Raw genomic sequence first — 14,065 nt, 5'->3', positions numbered from 1 at the left:
TGGGGCTGCTGGAGTGGCTGAGGTGAAAGGTCACCTCACTTCCTTTGTTCTCCCACAAAAGCCTAAACTGAAACTCTCAAGCCCCTTTTCCAACTGGACTGATGCACAGGATACATATTTAAAAATCAGTCTCTTTGTTTCCTCTAGAAATACAGTAATCAATTTAAACAGCATGGGAGGCTGAGCTGCTCTTTTGAAAAGATAACACATTACAAAGTTGATGTACCTTCCCCCGGTAGCTCATACTTCTGTCCATGTTTTCATTCTTTTACTACATATTTATGTATCTATAAACCAGTGTGCTATTTTCTTAACATAATACTCTCTAAGCAGCACTTTGAAAATCATCTTTTGACTCAACATAATAGTTCATGGATGCATATGTGAGCACGTGTGTGTATGATTCATTTATGCAATTTAATTACTGTATTCTGTTGTATTGACCACCCCCCTCCCACTGATGAATCTAAATTTATGCTGCTTCTAAATTTCTGCTATTTCAACGTTGCAATGAACATCCTGATACAAGGCGCTTTGTTGGTATCTTTAAAATCTTTAAATTGCAGTATAGGTAAATTTGTGCTTTCCAGCTGGTGCTAGTGGTAAAGAAACAGACTGCCAATGCAGGAGACATAAGTGATGTGGGTTCCGTCCCTGGGTTGGGAGGATCCCCTGGAGTAGGAAAGGGCAACCATTCCAGTACTCTTGCCTGGAGAATCCCATGGACAGAGGACCTTAGCGGGCTACAGTCCATGGGGTTGCAAAGAATCATACACGACCGAAGTGACTGAGCATGGATGCACGCAAATTTGAAAGCAGCAAATTCCAGGTCCCCAACTTCCATGTCTTATTTGTTGAGGCCAATCTTCTAAGACTACGTCTGTGACCCAACCACCATTCTAGCATTCTTTCACCACTGTGTTCCCTCAGTTCCTTCTTTCCCTATCTCACCAAGTTGCTTTATCTAGGGTGCAGAAACCTCTACAGTGCCAAGTAGAGAGACAAGAGACAGTATGAGTGACTGCTGTGAGTAGCTGCTCCTTTAATCAAGGACCATAGGTCCAAGCTGGAGCTTTGAGTCTCTCCCTGCTTTACATACATATATTCCTGTTAAGGGTGAGGACCAGTGCTCAGCGGGTGTTAGGATGGTCTGAATTCAGACATATCGTACAGTGGGGTGGCGCGACTTTTGACAGTTTTTGTTCACTGAAAGTGTGGTGACTTCACCTCTTCCATCTCCTAAGTTATTTTTCAAGGATCCAGCTTCCCTGAGAGTCCTGTGCGGACAGAGCGTCAGCAGAACGTGCTGGCGGTGGCAGTGCCTCATGGCCCCCGTGACGAATTCATGGAGAGGCTTGAAGCTCTCCGCTCTGCACATCCACTTCCCTCCTAAACTTCCCACCTACTTTAGAAGTAAGAGTTCAGAGTGACAAGCTTGTCCCAGGGACGTGTACTAACACATCCGTTTAAATGGAAACAATGAAGTCAGACTTGTTCTATCAGAAAACCAGTCCACTTGGGTTGTTTTGTTGGACAGTGAAGACGGGCTTTGCTAACTGGGCTATGCAGGGGACGCTTCCATAATTTGAAGGAACTCAGGGTTTGCAGAAGAATGAACTCAAGGTTTGGAGAAGAATAAAGTATACAAGGTAGAATTGTTTCCTTCCAAAATAGTCTACTGGCAAAGCTAGATCAATGTGAACAACAGCTTGACTTTCCCCAACTCTTCAAGTGTATTTGGTTAAATAAGCCTCCTCAAAGAGAAAAGGAAGTGTCATCTGTGTGAAATACTTGTATATGTGTATGGTCAGGGCACTTCCTGCTTTTGGAACAAGCAATAATGAACTTGTCGGGCAATCTCCCTGCATCTCTGCTGAGGAATATGAGTCTGGAGAAAACGTGACTGGCTCAGGTAATATGATAACACATATTACTGTAGATGAGTCACCAACTGTAGGAATAAAAGAGTTTATTTAAATAGCTCTTTTATTGCTATAGATGGAGAATCTAACCATCTGAGAAAAAAGGGCATACCCTCTCTTAGAAGTCAGTCTCCTCAGCATAATAATTCTGAAATGGAACCTCAAAAGGCATCGCTGGATAGCAAAACTGCCACAAAGTATTCAGGGCGTCCCTGTGTACTTGGGAGGTGCTGCCCAGGGGCAAGCCCGTCAGCAGCCTATGGTGGAAGGAGTGTCTGAAACAGGAAGCCTGGTGCTGGTTCCACCGTGACCAGCAGGGGTCACTTCCTTTCCCTGGGCCTTGGTTTCTCCTGTGAGATGAGTGGCTGGGAGCACACATTCTCCTGAGGGCCCCTCTCATCTCTTGGCCTTGACTCATCCCTTCCTCTCCAATGTGACCACAAGGCCTGGGCTGGTGCTTCCCCAGGGACCCTCGGTCTGGCACTGAATCGACATTGTACTCTACGCTGGACCAGGTGAACATGACTGCCCCTCCGGAGAACTTTTCAAAAACTTCCTGGTGGAGTTTCTAGGTACAAATGGGTAAGACACAGGGAACCCAGTTCAGCCCCCAAGGAGCAACACTGTGACCTTAGACGCTTCACAGGAACCTGAATTTGCCAGAAGGAGGCAGCCACACTCTCCTTAAGCCTTGCTGGGGGCTTCCTTTTACACAGGCTGGGCCTCCAAGCAAGGGTGGAGAAAAACTAAGCATAGTATCAACCCTTTCACATGTGCACGCTAAGTCTTTTCAGTCTGTGTCTGACTCTGTGTGACCCTATGGACTGTGGCCCACCAGACTCCTCTGTCCATGGAGATTCTCCAGGCAAGGATAGTGGAGTGGGTTGCCATGCCCTCCTCCAGGGTATCTTCCCCACTCAGGGATCGAACCTGCATCTCCTATGTCTCCTGGATTGACAAGGGGGTTCTTTACCACTAGCGCCACCTGGGAAGCACCATCAGGCCTTTCAGAGCTCAGTAAATATTTATTTTGCCCTCTTACTAATCTTACATTTTCTTCTAGTCACCGTAAGAGGAAAAAAAAAAAAAAAGCTAATAGGGGTACTTGTGGGAGATAATAAAAATAATCCTTGTTTGCTTTATACATGTTTCGAGTAACATTCAGACGGTTCCTCACACTATGGGGACTGTTCAGAGAGGGAGTGTGATCCCGGAGCAGGGGGACAGGAACAGGATATAAACGGACCCTCCGTGTATGAGAGTGGATTAAGTGTGCAGCGTCCCAAGGCTGGCTGCTTTGGTTCAGATCTGGCCTCCACTGCCTGCTGGCTGTGTGGCTGACTTGGGTAAATTATTAAATCTCTCTAAGCCTCATTTTCTTCATCTGTAATTTGAAACAGCCTCAGAGGGTTCTTGTGAGGATCAAATGAAATAAGCAATGTAAACACACTCAGTCCAGGGACTGGGAACGTAATAAGGACTCACATATTATTATTAGTGTATTTTTTGGTCATGTCACCCTACAATTCAGACATATTAGAAAGTGACTTCATTGACTTCTTTAGTAGGAAAAAATCTAACAGATAAGCAGTCAAATCTGTCATTTGTGACAGCAATACACTCTGAGTTTTCTTTCTTATTCAGAACTTTTTTCCCACTATAAAGTGAAAAAGCCAAATCAAATTTGCTCAGCTAATTTTGGCCTGAGAAGTGTACTCAGGACCCCTCAACATTTGCCTTACAGGTCAGGCTTATCAGCTCACACTTGTTAGTGCGAAAAACTCCTTTCCTATCACTGCTTCTGCCACTTCCCTTATCCTGTCTTTCTTCTGAAACAAGTGGACTTGCAAGATACTTCAGTCCCTGATTTGGCAAACACACTTGTTCTGTGAGAGAGAGTTCCGCCCATGTGCACAAACCGTGGGTCCAGACACTGGAAGGTTTATCAGGAAAACCCTTTCTTCTGCAGGTGCCAGGCCATTGAGAGCAGGGCCCCTGCTGGCTGTCCCCCTTCTAATGAAGACTGTCCCACCACTTCCGAAACATGGCTCTTAGGGACACCAGAATAAATGTCAGAGGATTGGACTATCTTTATCAACCCTTGGGGCAGCCTGAGAAATCTCCCTAAGCTGGATGAGCAGCAACATGAATTTTAGAACGTGGGTGGAGGAAGGCAGTGAATTTTAATACGGAGCTATTGGAAATCCTATGTTGTGATAAAATTTGTTTCAAAAAGCGGTTGAATTCCAGAGTCTTAAAGGAAGTTGGCCCAGGGGTGCGCAGGAATATAGCATACCTGTTTCGAGATTCGAACGTCCATGTTTTGGTGTAGCAGATGTTGGCCAATGGTGAAATGCTGGGTGCTAAGATAGGGTATGAAAGGAAGGGAAAGATTATGTGCAAAAAATGTGAGTTAACATAATTTAGTAGATAAGAGCTTGGACTCCACAGACTGGGTTCAAATCCTAGCTCTGTCACTTGCTACCCCAGTGACCTCAAGCAACTTTCCAGAAGTGAATGCAACTTCTCAGCTCCCCTCCAGCCTTCAGGGTCAGTCCCTCACTTGTTTGGCCTCCTTCCAAGGCCCTGGGAGAGGCCCTAGAAACATGTCCACTTGGTCAAGTATCTTATACAACTCGTAAACATAAGACATATTAACTGCAATCCATTAGGACTACCGTCTCTTTCTTCTCTGACTTTCCCTTGTATTGGGTAACATTTCGTTACTGTTCAGTCGCTCAGTCATGTCCAACTCTTTGTGATCCCATAGACCGCAGGCAGCACGCCAGACTTCCTGGTCCTTCACGATCTCCTGGAGTTTGCTCAAATTCATGTCCATTGAGTCACTGATACTATCACACCATCTCATCCTCTGCCGCCACCTTCTCCTTTTGCCTTCAATCTTTCCCAGCATCAGAGTCTTTTACAATGATTTGGTTCTTCGCATCAGGTGGCCAAAGTATCAAAGCTTCAGCTTCAGCATCACTCCTTCCCATGCATATTCAGGGTTGATTTCCTTTAGGATTGACTGGTTTGATCTACCATTGGCCATGGGGAAAAGTTGAGTTAGGGGTAATTTATTTTGGATGTAGTGGGATATGCTTACATGTTAAACAGTCATTGCCATATTTGGGTAAGTTATTGCTAGCACTTTGGGGCTGGAAATAGCCGGCTCATCTGGTGTTGGGACATAAAGGGGCAGGGCCAGAGGTCATCCTGTGAAATGAACATGCCTTAGAGCACCCAGCACTGGAGGTCTATGGGAGGTTGAGAAAGAATTGTGTGGAGCCAGGAGCAAAGTCTGTTGGAAATATTCCAGATCTCACTGCTTCATATCTGGGGGAAAAATGACATTTGATGATGATCTTGGGGCTTCCCTGGTAGGTCAGCTGGTAAAGAAGCTGCCTGCAATGCAGGAGACCTGGGTTCGATCCCTGGGTCGTGAAGATCTCCTGGGAATGGAACCCAATTCGATATTCTTGCCGGGAGAATTCCATGGACAGAGGAGCCTGGTAAGCTACAGTCCATGGGATTGCAAAGAGTTGGACATGACTGAGCAACTAATGTTTTCATTTTCCCTTTCTTTAAAAACTTAACATATTACTAATATTGAACTATGAAGTAAAAATAAATTATAAAAGTACTCTCCATGAGTTTTTAAAAAAGCTTGCTCAACCATTTTAGAGGAAAGACTGAGCATTTTCTCCATAGAAAATGATATTATGAAAGACTTGTTAGATGAAAGAATATGCAGTCAAAAATGTAGGGGAATAAAGTATTATAAATGGATGTCAAATGGTTAATTAATGAAACCATGTGATTCTTCTGGACTTTGTGGTATCTGAAGTATTTACTTGCCTCTCAAATTTTGTTGCACTTTTTCTTAACCTAAACAGATATTAACTTTCATAACTCATTTTGAATTTAATTTCCTCTCATCAGGGTATCCCAAAACTTGGATCCCACAAAACTTGGGTTGGCCTCTGGAGGTCTCAAAGTTTCCTGTGAGGATAAAATGAGATGAGTAATGTAAAGTACAGCCTCTGCAAGGTAGTTGGCTTGTAGTAAGAATTCCACTATCTATATAATCAAGACAGTTTTCCTGTCTTGATTCTTAATGTGATATACATATGCTTGTGGCAAGAGCATGGAAGTTGAATTGGAAGGGGTGGGCTTCCCCAGTGGCTCAGCGGTAAAGAATCCACCTGTAATGCAGGACACACAGGAGATGTGGGTTCTATCGCTGGGTTGGGAAGATTCCCTGGAGGAGGGCATGGCAACCCACTCCACTATTCTTGCCTGGAGAATCCCATGGACAGAGGAGCCTGGTGGGCTATAGTCCATGGGTCACAAAGAATCAGACACGGCTGAAGTGACTGAGCATGTACATATGAGAATAAAAGCAAGGAAGCCATTTCTGGGTCCAAGCTAATGATCTAGGCAAGAGAAGATGTGACCTGGATTTTGGTTTCTTCTTGTAATGTGCAATGGATATCTGTCTCTCTGCTCTAAGGCTAACCATATAAAACTGTCACTTTTGAGGTTTGAAAATAATGGAATATTGGCAATTTTTTACGGTTTAAGTATCTGGAATTTAAAAAAATTCAAACCAACAAGAGAAAAGTGCATTTTTTTTTTTCCTCCAGAAGCATGTTCTCTCTCTTGCTATCACAGGACAGCTCCCAGTATTTCAACTGGGCTTCTTCAAGGCACTGCATACTTGGTCTTATAAACTTCTGAGGTGGAACAGGGGCTTCATCTGTATTTGTTAAATATTAATTCTTAAGCTTGTGCTGGGAACAAGGATGCTCATTTATTATGAAGGGTAAGCATTTTTTATGTCTTATTTTTTATGAAATATTTGAAATAAAATTTGAAATATTTTAAAATGTATTTAACAGAAGTATTTATCCTTTATTTTTAAAGGATACTCTCTCTTTCTAAGATTTTTTTTTTTGATGTGGACTATTTTTAAAATCATTATTGAATTTGTTATAATATTGTTTCTGCTTTTTTCCCTTAAGTTTTGGCTTTTTGATCAAACTTAAGAAAAGGTTTGTGGGATCGTAGCTCCCTGACCAGGGATCAAACCCATACCTCCTGCATTGGGAGTCAAAGTTCCAACCACTGGATCGCCAGGGAAGTCCCTAAAGGATACTCTCTTGAGAGATAAAACTGAGACGCAGCAGAAACTTCGTTGACTCGTCCACTGTGGTGGGAAATTCATGACTCTTGTGTTTGCCATGCAGAGTTGAAAGCCAAACCTCAGGAGATCCTAACTTTCCACAAGCAGAGAGGGTTGAGTGTGGAAAGCCTTGTCTTGCCTCATGGGTACATCAACAGGGCACTGGCCAGCTTGGGCGGAAGTGACACAGCTTAGAAACATGCACTGAGGATGCTGTTATTAATAGCTCATGGTTACTGAGTATTGACAGCTTTCAAGGAGGAGCCACGTGGCAGGTCAGATTGGCCTGCACAAGCACACAACCAGCCGGAAGGTGGATGGCAATCCTTTTTACAAATACTTATGGATGACTGGGTGAAATAATGGAATAAAAAGATTTCTAAGTTAGTCATCTGTGGCAAGTAGTAAACATTTCAGGCTGGCGAGTTTCATTGTACGTAAGAGTTAATGTGAGGGAAGATGATTTGTAACGGGTCTGCACATTGTTTTAGAGGAACATTCATGGATTTAATGGTGGGATGGTAAATTTAACCTCTGAGTCCTAATAACGTTCTGTTTTCCAGATGAGCTCAAGGCTTGTCATATTCTAGACCTGGAAAGCTTAAATGGTATTATCTTTGTATATTCAAATAAAAATCAATTCATTTTCCAAATGTTTAACTCATTCAGGAAGACACACACACACACACACATGCACACAAATAGATTCCAGCTAAATCAACAATGTTAGCAAAGCTCTTTTTGCTTATCAAATCAGGATACATTAAGTTCAATAAAGGTGCTTGACTTATAAATCTACAAATCACCATTTTCCTAAGCAGCATTTTGATTTCTCATCTGAAGCAACATTTCCTGTTCTCTTATAGTAGCTTTTTGTAACTTTCCCTTTAAGTAGAAAGAAGTAGTATATCTGTAAATAAAAATATCTCAATAAATTATATCCTCTTGACTGTACAAAGACCACATTTTCTTCCTGTGAAAATGACCATAGAGCAGAAATGCTGACCAGAAACCTTTTCTCCATGACATTTTTTGACAAAACACCAGAGGCTGTATTTTCCTACAGACTTGAGATCCTGAAAGGAGACCTGTACAAAACACTAGGGATAATCCCACTGTCATTTACTGCAAACCGTTTAGCAGCCTCTACTCCTGGAACATTTCAAGCCATATGTGGAATCTTATCAAATCCACCAGTCTACTTCAGCATATTAGAAGGAGGAAACTAGTTCTGGGTTTCTCATGCCCTGTGAATACATCCATATCTCAAAGCCAAGTTTCAGGCTGCCCCAACTCATGTCCCCTAGCAACTCTGCTAATCTGACCTGGCTATAAAGGCTAGGAAGCTGGGGTTCCCTATCATGGTGTTTACTTAACACATGTCACATCTAAAATAAGGATTGCTTTAGCTGAAAAAGCAAGTCATTTATAAGTGTGCATTTATAAGGGCAAAAGTCAAGGCAACTGCAAACCACTTGTCAACTTATTTAGAGGAAATTGTGTAATCAACTTAACATACCAGTTAGCCTTTACCTGCAAGGTCAAGCTCAGAGTTCCTGTATGTCACCACACTGGCCTATTAATCACTCTGCAGGAAATTCCACATTTTTCTTTAAACTATAGAAAGTGGAGTGCGAACAGAATCTAGAGAGGACTTTCTATTTGTTTCTTTGTCTTCTGACTTGGATGATGTTTCATGATTTTTAAAAAATTTTTGACTTGCTTGCTATAGAATTTAAAATAGGTTCAGAATGATATATTTCAATATGCATTGCTAAAGGGAGTTTTATCGCACAAAGCTAGATCTAGGTATTTGATGGCTGGGAGCCAGCTTACTGCTGTAGATTCCAAGTGGAGATAGAAAGCATTGACACTGAACAAGTAACAGATCTTTCATTCCGGGGGGAAAAAAGGACATAAGCTACTAAATTTAAAACCATTTCCTCTTCTTTTCATACTGCCAAAAAAGTCCAGATATGTGGTTTTTGAAGACATCCTAATTTGAGGCATGATTCACTAAAAAAAAAAAAAAAAAAAAATCCCCTTGAAATACCTTTAAAATTTTTTACTTGAAACTATCTTTACTTTGCCTTCATTTCTAAACAGCATAATTGAGGTATAATTCATATACTGTGCAATTTAGCCATTTAAAGCATAAAATTCAATGGTGTTTTAGTATATTTATCACATTGTATAATCATCATCACAATCAATTTTAGAAAATTTTCATCACTCCAAAAAGGAACCCCATACCCATTAGCAGTCACCCTCCATTTCTCTTCAACCTCTCCAGCTCTAGGAAGCCACTAATCTACTTTCTGTCTCTATAGATCTGCCTGTTTTGGACATTTCATACAAATGGATTCATATAATACAGTCTTTTATGTCTGGCTTCTTTCACTGAGCATGTTTTCAAGGTTCATCCGAGTTGTATTAGGATTTCATTCCTTTTTATGGCCAAAGACTTGAGAGTCCCTTGGACTGCAAGGAGATACAACCAGTCCATACTAAAGGAGATCAGTCCTGAGTGTTCACTGGAAGGACTGATGTTGAAGCTGAAACTCCAATATTTTGGCCACCTGGTGCAAAGAGCTGACTCATTGGAAAAGACCCTGATGCTGAGAAAGATTGAGGGCAGGAGGAGAAGGGGACGATAGTCGGCTGGATGGCATCACCGACTCAATGGACATGGGTTTGGGTGGACTCTGGGAGTTGGTGATGGACAGGGAGGTCTGGCATGCTGAGGTTCATGGGGTCGCAAAGAGTCGGACACGACTGAACAACCGAACTGAACTGAATATACTGCATTTTATTTATCCATTCATCAGTTGATGGACATTGGGTTGTTTCTGCTGTTTGGCTATTCTGAACAATGCTGCTCTGAACACGCACGTACAAGTTTTTATGTGAACACGCATTGTCATTCCTCTTGGATACATATATCTAGGAGTTGAAACATTGGGTGGTATGGCAGCTCCATGTTGAACATTTTAAGGAACTATACAACTGTTTGACAAAGTGGCTATGCCGTTTTACTTTCTCATAAGCAGTGGGTAAGAGTTTTGATGTCTCCACATCTTCATCGACACTTGTTACTGTCTTTCCTATTTTAGCCATCCTATGTGTGTGAAGTGGTATCTCACTGTGGTTCAGATATTTTAAAGGGAATGTTCCCATGGGATTTCTGTCTTGTTTTCCCCTGGCCAGTACCACGAATGCCAGCCACTGTACGATGTGGTGTCCTCTGCAGCAGACGAGATGGAAGGAAGTGCAGAAACACAGACAAAGCAGACGAGACGTCAGCTCAGAGACTTGGGACAGTCATGGTTTATTTTGAGACTATGACGATCTGAATTTTGTAGATATGGAGAAACAGAAAATGACTAAACCACTCACAAAGGCCGCTCTAAGCCACAACTTCTTTTGTTGTTGTTTGGCACTTTCTTTGCCTGATTTACTTTCGGAGAACAAATTCGGTCTTAACTGCAATGTGTAATTGTTAAAAAATGATTAATTTTGCCTCTGAAGAGCCATTTGTAGCTAATGTTCTATATGAGTAGCTTCCATGCTTATATTTCCACTTTCTAGGGGGCTTGGACCCAGCAACCAGAAAGATAATCCTCCTTTGTGGACATTCCCACAGTTAACTCCACACACATCTGGATGGCAGTTCAATAGTCCACTGTTACTCAAACAATTTGTAATCACACATACTGTGTGTCAGCTAACAAGCCAGGGTGTATGGTTTCTCAGTATTCCGTAGCACGCAGCACGCACAATTTACAAATAAAATAAAAATCTACAGCAAAGACAACGACACATTCTTCATTGAATAACTGAGTAAAAAGAGCGTCTCTGTTGAAAGACAAGACATCACTTGTTATTTTGACGGTCAATGAAAAGAGGTACAGAAAACCATATTTCATCTTTAGCTCTCTTAACATGGGAAAGTTCCATATCTGTAGCGTGGAAGAATCTGGGGCCATATGTTTCTTTAAGCTACGCTCGAAGCAGAGATGGCCAGATGACCACTAAGCAGTATGAAATGCAGCTGACAAAATTTCCCGGGCTTATCCCTGTAAGGCATGGTAGATGGCAGAGAATGGAAAAGATGGACACCTCACTGTGATCAACTGCTTTTCTTATTACTCTCAGCTGGGAGGATGTCAGGAGGGAGAAATTGAGTTCAACTTCCCAAGTAGCTGAGTAACAATTTTGGAAACAAGGAGTCTGATAAGGCCAGAGGAAGCGAAGTCGAACTTGTCCTGAGAGAAAAGGGCTGGGGACAGGCTCTCCACACTCAGCCACCGAGACCCCAGACAAGCCATTGAGATGACAAGGTGGTGGAAATAGCATGCCAACGACCGATCGTTGTGGGATAGGGAGGTGTTGGAAATGCAACCAGAGGAGCAGCCGTACAACATTCCACCTGTCCTGCTGGCCTGGCAGCACGGTGACCCCTGACCCTGAAGGGCTGTGTGCATCACTGGGAGTCCAGAGCCTGTTCAGAGCATGTCCAGGTCTTGGCGAATGTTGAGGCCCCACTGGGGGATCACTTAGCTAGGTCACTAGCTCAAGTCCACCAGGTCAAGTCCATAAGACTCAGCGACCAGATGACAAAGCATTTCTTATCCAGGAGGCTTCCCCACCCCCACACCCAGGGTTGCCCCGCTGGCTTTGTGCTGTGACACCATAACTCGATTCCCAGGCTCTGCTGAAAGCTTCTTAATAGAGGACAGCCCCAAGTCCAAGGTAAACTCAACAACCTTGTAAGAAAATAGTCAGTAAGGTTCAGGTGACTCAAAAGAGGAAGAAACTGTTGCTGTTTAATCAGGTTGCACTGGGGAGGCAAGATGAGTTTCACATTGAACTTCACATGTCTTTATTACTCTCCACTCACAATATATGAATACCTTTAATATTTCAGGTAGATAGTCATTTTTCCCCCCAGTATATCAGGTATTCATTGAGGATCTATTATGTGCCAGGAAGGGCACTGCACTCTGGAGATATAGAGAGAAAGGAAACACAATGCCTGCCCTCAAAGATCTCATGACCTTAGCGGAGAGCCAAGCTGGCACAGAATAATTTATATCACGAACTGATGAAGGGGAGATGGAGGACAGTGAGGAGGCTCAGAGGGAAGAAGGACTATTCTGCCTGAGGGCTTGGAAGAGCTCCCCAGAGAAGGTGAGTGAACCCCACCTTGAGAACATCCCAGATGCTCTGCCAGTGACCACTGTTTTACACGTGGCCTGACTGAGCCTCCAGTGTGGGACAGTGAATCAGCCTGGCTAGCAACCAAGTGAGAAATCTAAGCTCGTCTCCCGTACTCCATTCTCAGTATCCCATGCACCCCAGGAATTGGCAAGGCAAGCAACTGGATGGTGGTGATGAACCCAAACTTCATTAACCCGACAGAACATTCCTCTTGATCTCTGGACATCTGTGGATTTGCAGGAGGGGGCCTCGTGGCCATGCCTAGATCTGCCCACCATGGCACAGACCTGCATCTTCGGCTCTCTCCCTTATACCCCCTAGAAGGCAACAATGCTACAGCTTAGGTATCGAACCAACAGTAAATAGGAAAAGCAAAAGGAACTGCAAGAAGAATGACTCAGCAACAGAAAATCATCAATTTATGAAAAAAAAAAAAAAAAAAAAAGGTTTCTTTTGGATCTCCGGAAGTATGTCCTGAAAGGTAAGACAGCCACAGACAGCTTTAATTGTCAGATCACGGTAGGTCCCAGTGACCTTGACAGTCATCTTCACATGGATGGAGTGCTCTTGTTCTATTTTGGAGGCACCCCTGCGCTTCACACATGGAGGCCTTGCCTCAAGATTACAGACCTGGATTAAGACCTTACAGGCCGCCCCTGCCGCCCCCTGAGAATGCATGCTCCTCGCTCTCAATGTACTGAAAATACTGCATGCCCTGGCCCGGGCATCCCAGGGAACGGAAGATGCTGAATAGACTTTCAGAATTCAGCCTTATGATTTTGCTAGGAACATTTTCTTTTGGTTCATTTTAAAATCATTTCTAAAGTTATCTCCTTATGGGACAAAATGAAAAATCCAAATCTCACTGGAATTTCTCCTTTTAAAAATTAATTGTCAACTATTGACCAGCCTTCTCCTTTGATCATTATAGAACCATAGAGCTTCAGAGTAATAAGAGCCCAGACGAGCTGTCCAGAACCAAAGCACATCCGATGCCTCTGTGATAAGCATCCCTACTAAGCAGTCAGGCACTATATGCTATCAATCCTTTCACCAACATCATCTTACTACTCGTTTGCCATTCAGGGCAGCTCTCTCAGTGAGAAAGCTCTCTCATTTTAATCCACAATATACTCCTGGTAGTCTCCACCTACACATCCTGGATCAAGCTTTTGGGGCCACAGAGACAGGTCTAATGATTTTTCTATAGAACAGCCCCTGTGAAAATTGAAGAGAATCTGTTATGCAGTATTCCTTACCATCTCTGACCTCTGAATGCACCCCAGTTTGGAAAGAAATTTCTAAGCTTGGAATTTAGAAAAGGTTTTGATGAAGCTTTTAGAGTCATGACCTTCCTAGCATTCAACTTCTGTCGTAACTCTGCTGCTTCTTCCAACCAACATAACTGTTCTTTCATTCTCCCTCTAATCTAGCAATCCATCCATCTACCCACCCACCCACGTATCCATTCACCTACACTCTCCACCCACCCACCCATTCATCCAGTACTTACAGAGAACTTATCACGTGCGAGGCACTATTCCAGGGACCAAGGTTAGGGGAGTGGACTAGATACACGAGGCGTCTGTTTTTGCATAGCTTACAATCTAATAGAGACAACTCACAATCATCAAGTAAATACATGAAGAAAGAGAATAAAGTACAAGATACTAGGTATGGAGGACAGGGAAAGCCTTTTTGAGGACTGACATTAACCTGAAAAAAAAAAAAAAAAAAA

General features: G+C 42.9%; 1 protein-coding gene across 12 annotated transcripts in view; it reads right to left on the bottom strand.

The window, feature by feature from the left end:
• The window catches only part of VTI1A (vesicle transport through interaction with t-SNAREs 1A), a 383,913-nt gene that overhangs the window by 81,890 nt on the left and 287,958 nt on the right, over window positions 1-14,065 (bottom strand). For 4 of the 12 annotated variants that reach the window (XM_025274367.3, XM_025274365.3, XM_025274366.3 and 1 more), the window contains one exon: window positions 4,219-4,285. The exons of 7 other annotated variants lie outside the window; for them this stretch is intronic. In XM_025274367.3, coding sequence (XP_025130152.1) covers window positions 4,219-4,285 — 67 coding nt within the window. Of the gene's footprint in view, window positions 1-4,218; window positions 4,286-8,981; window positions 9,124-14,065 lie in introns of those variants that run through there. One more of the 12 variants, XM_025274368.2, reaches the window with a different exon arrangement.

Source organism: Bubalus bubalis, chromosome 23 (genome assembly GCF_019923935.1).
Source record: "Bubalus bubalis isolate 160015118507 breed Murrah chromosome 23, NDDB_SH_1, whole genome shotgun sequence".
In the NCBI taxonomy this organism is placed as follows: Eukaryota; Metazoa; Chordata; class Mammalia; order Artiodactyla; family Bovidae; genus Bubalus; species Bubalus bubalis.
The sequence above is the reverse complement of the archived record's forward strand: the minus strand, read 5'-3'. Positions and strand labels throughout refer to the sequence as shown.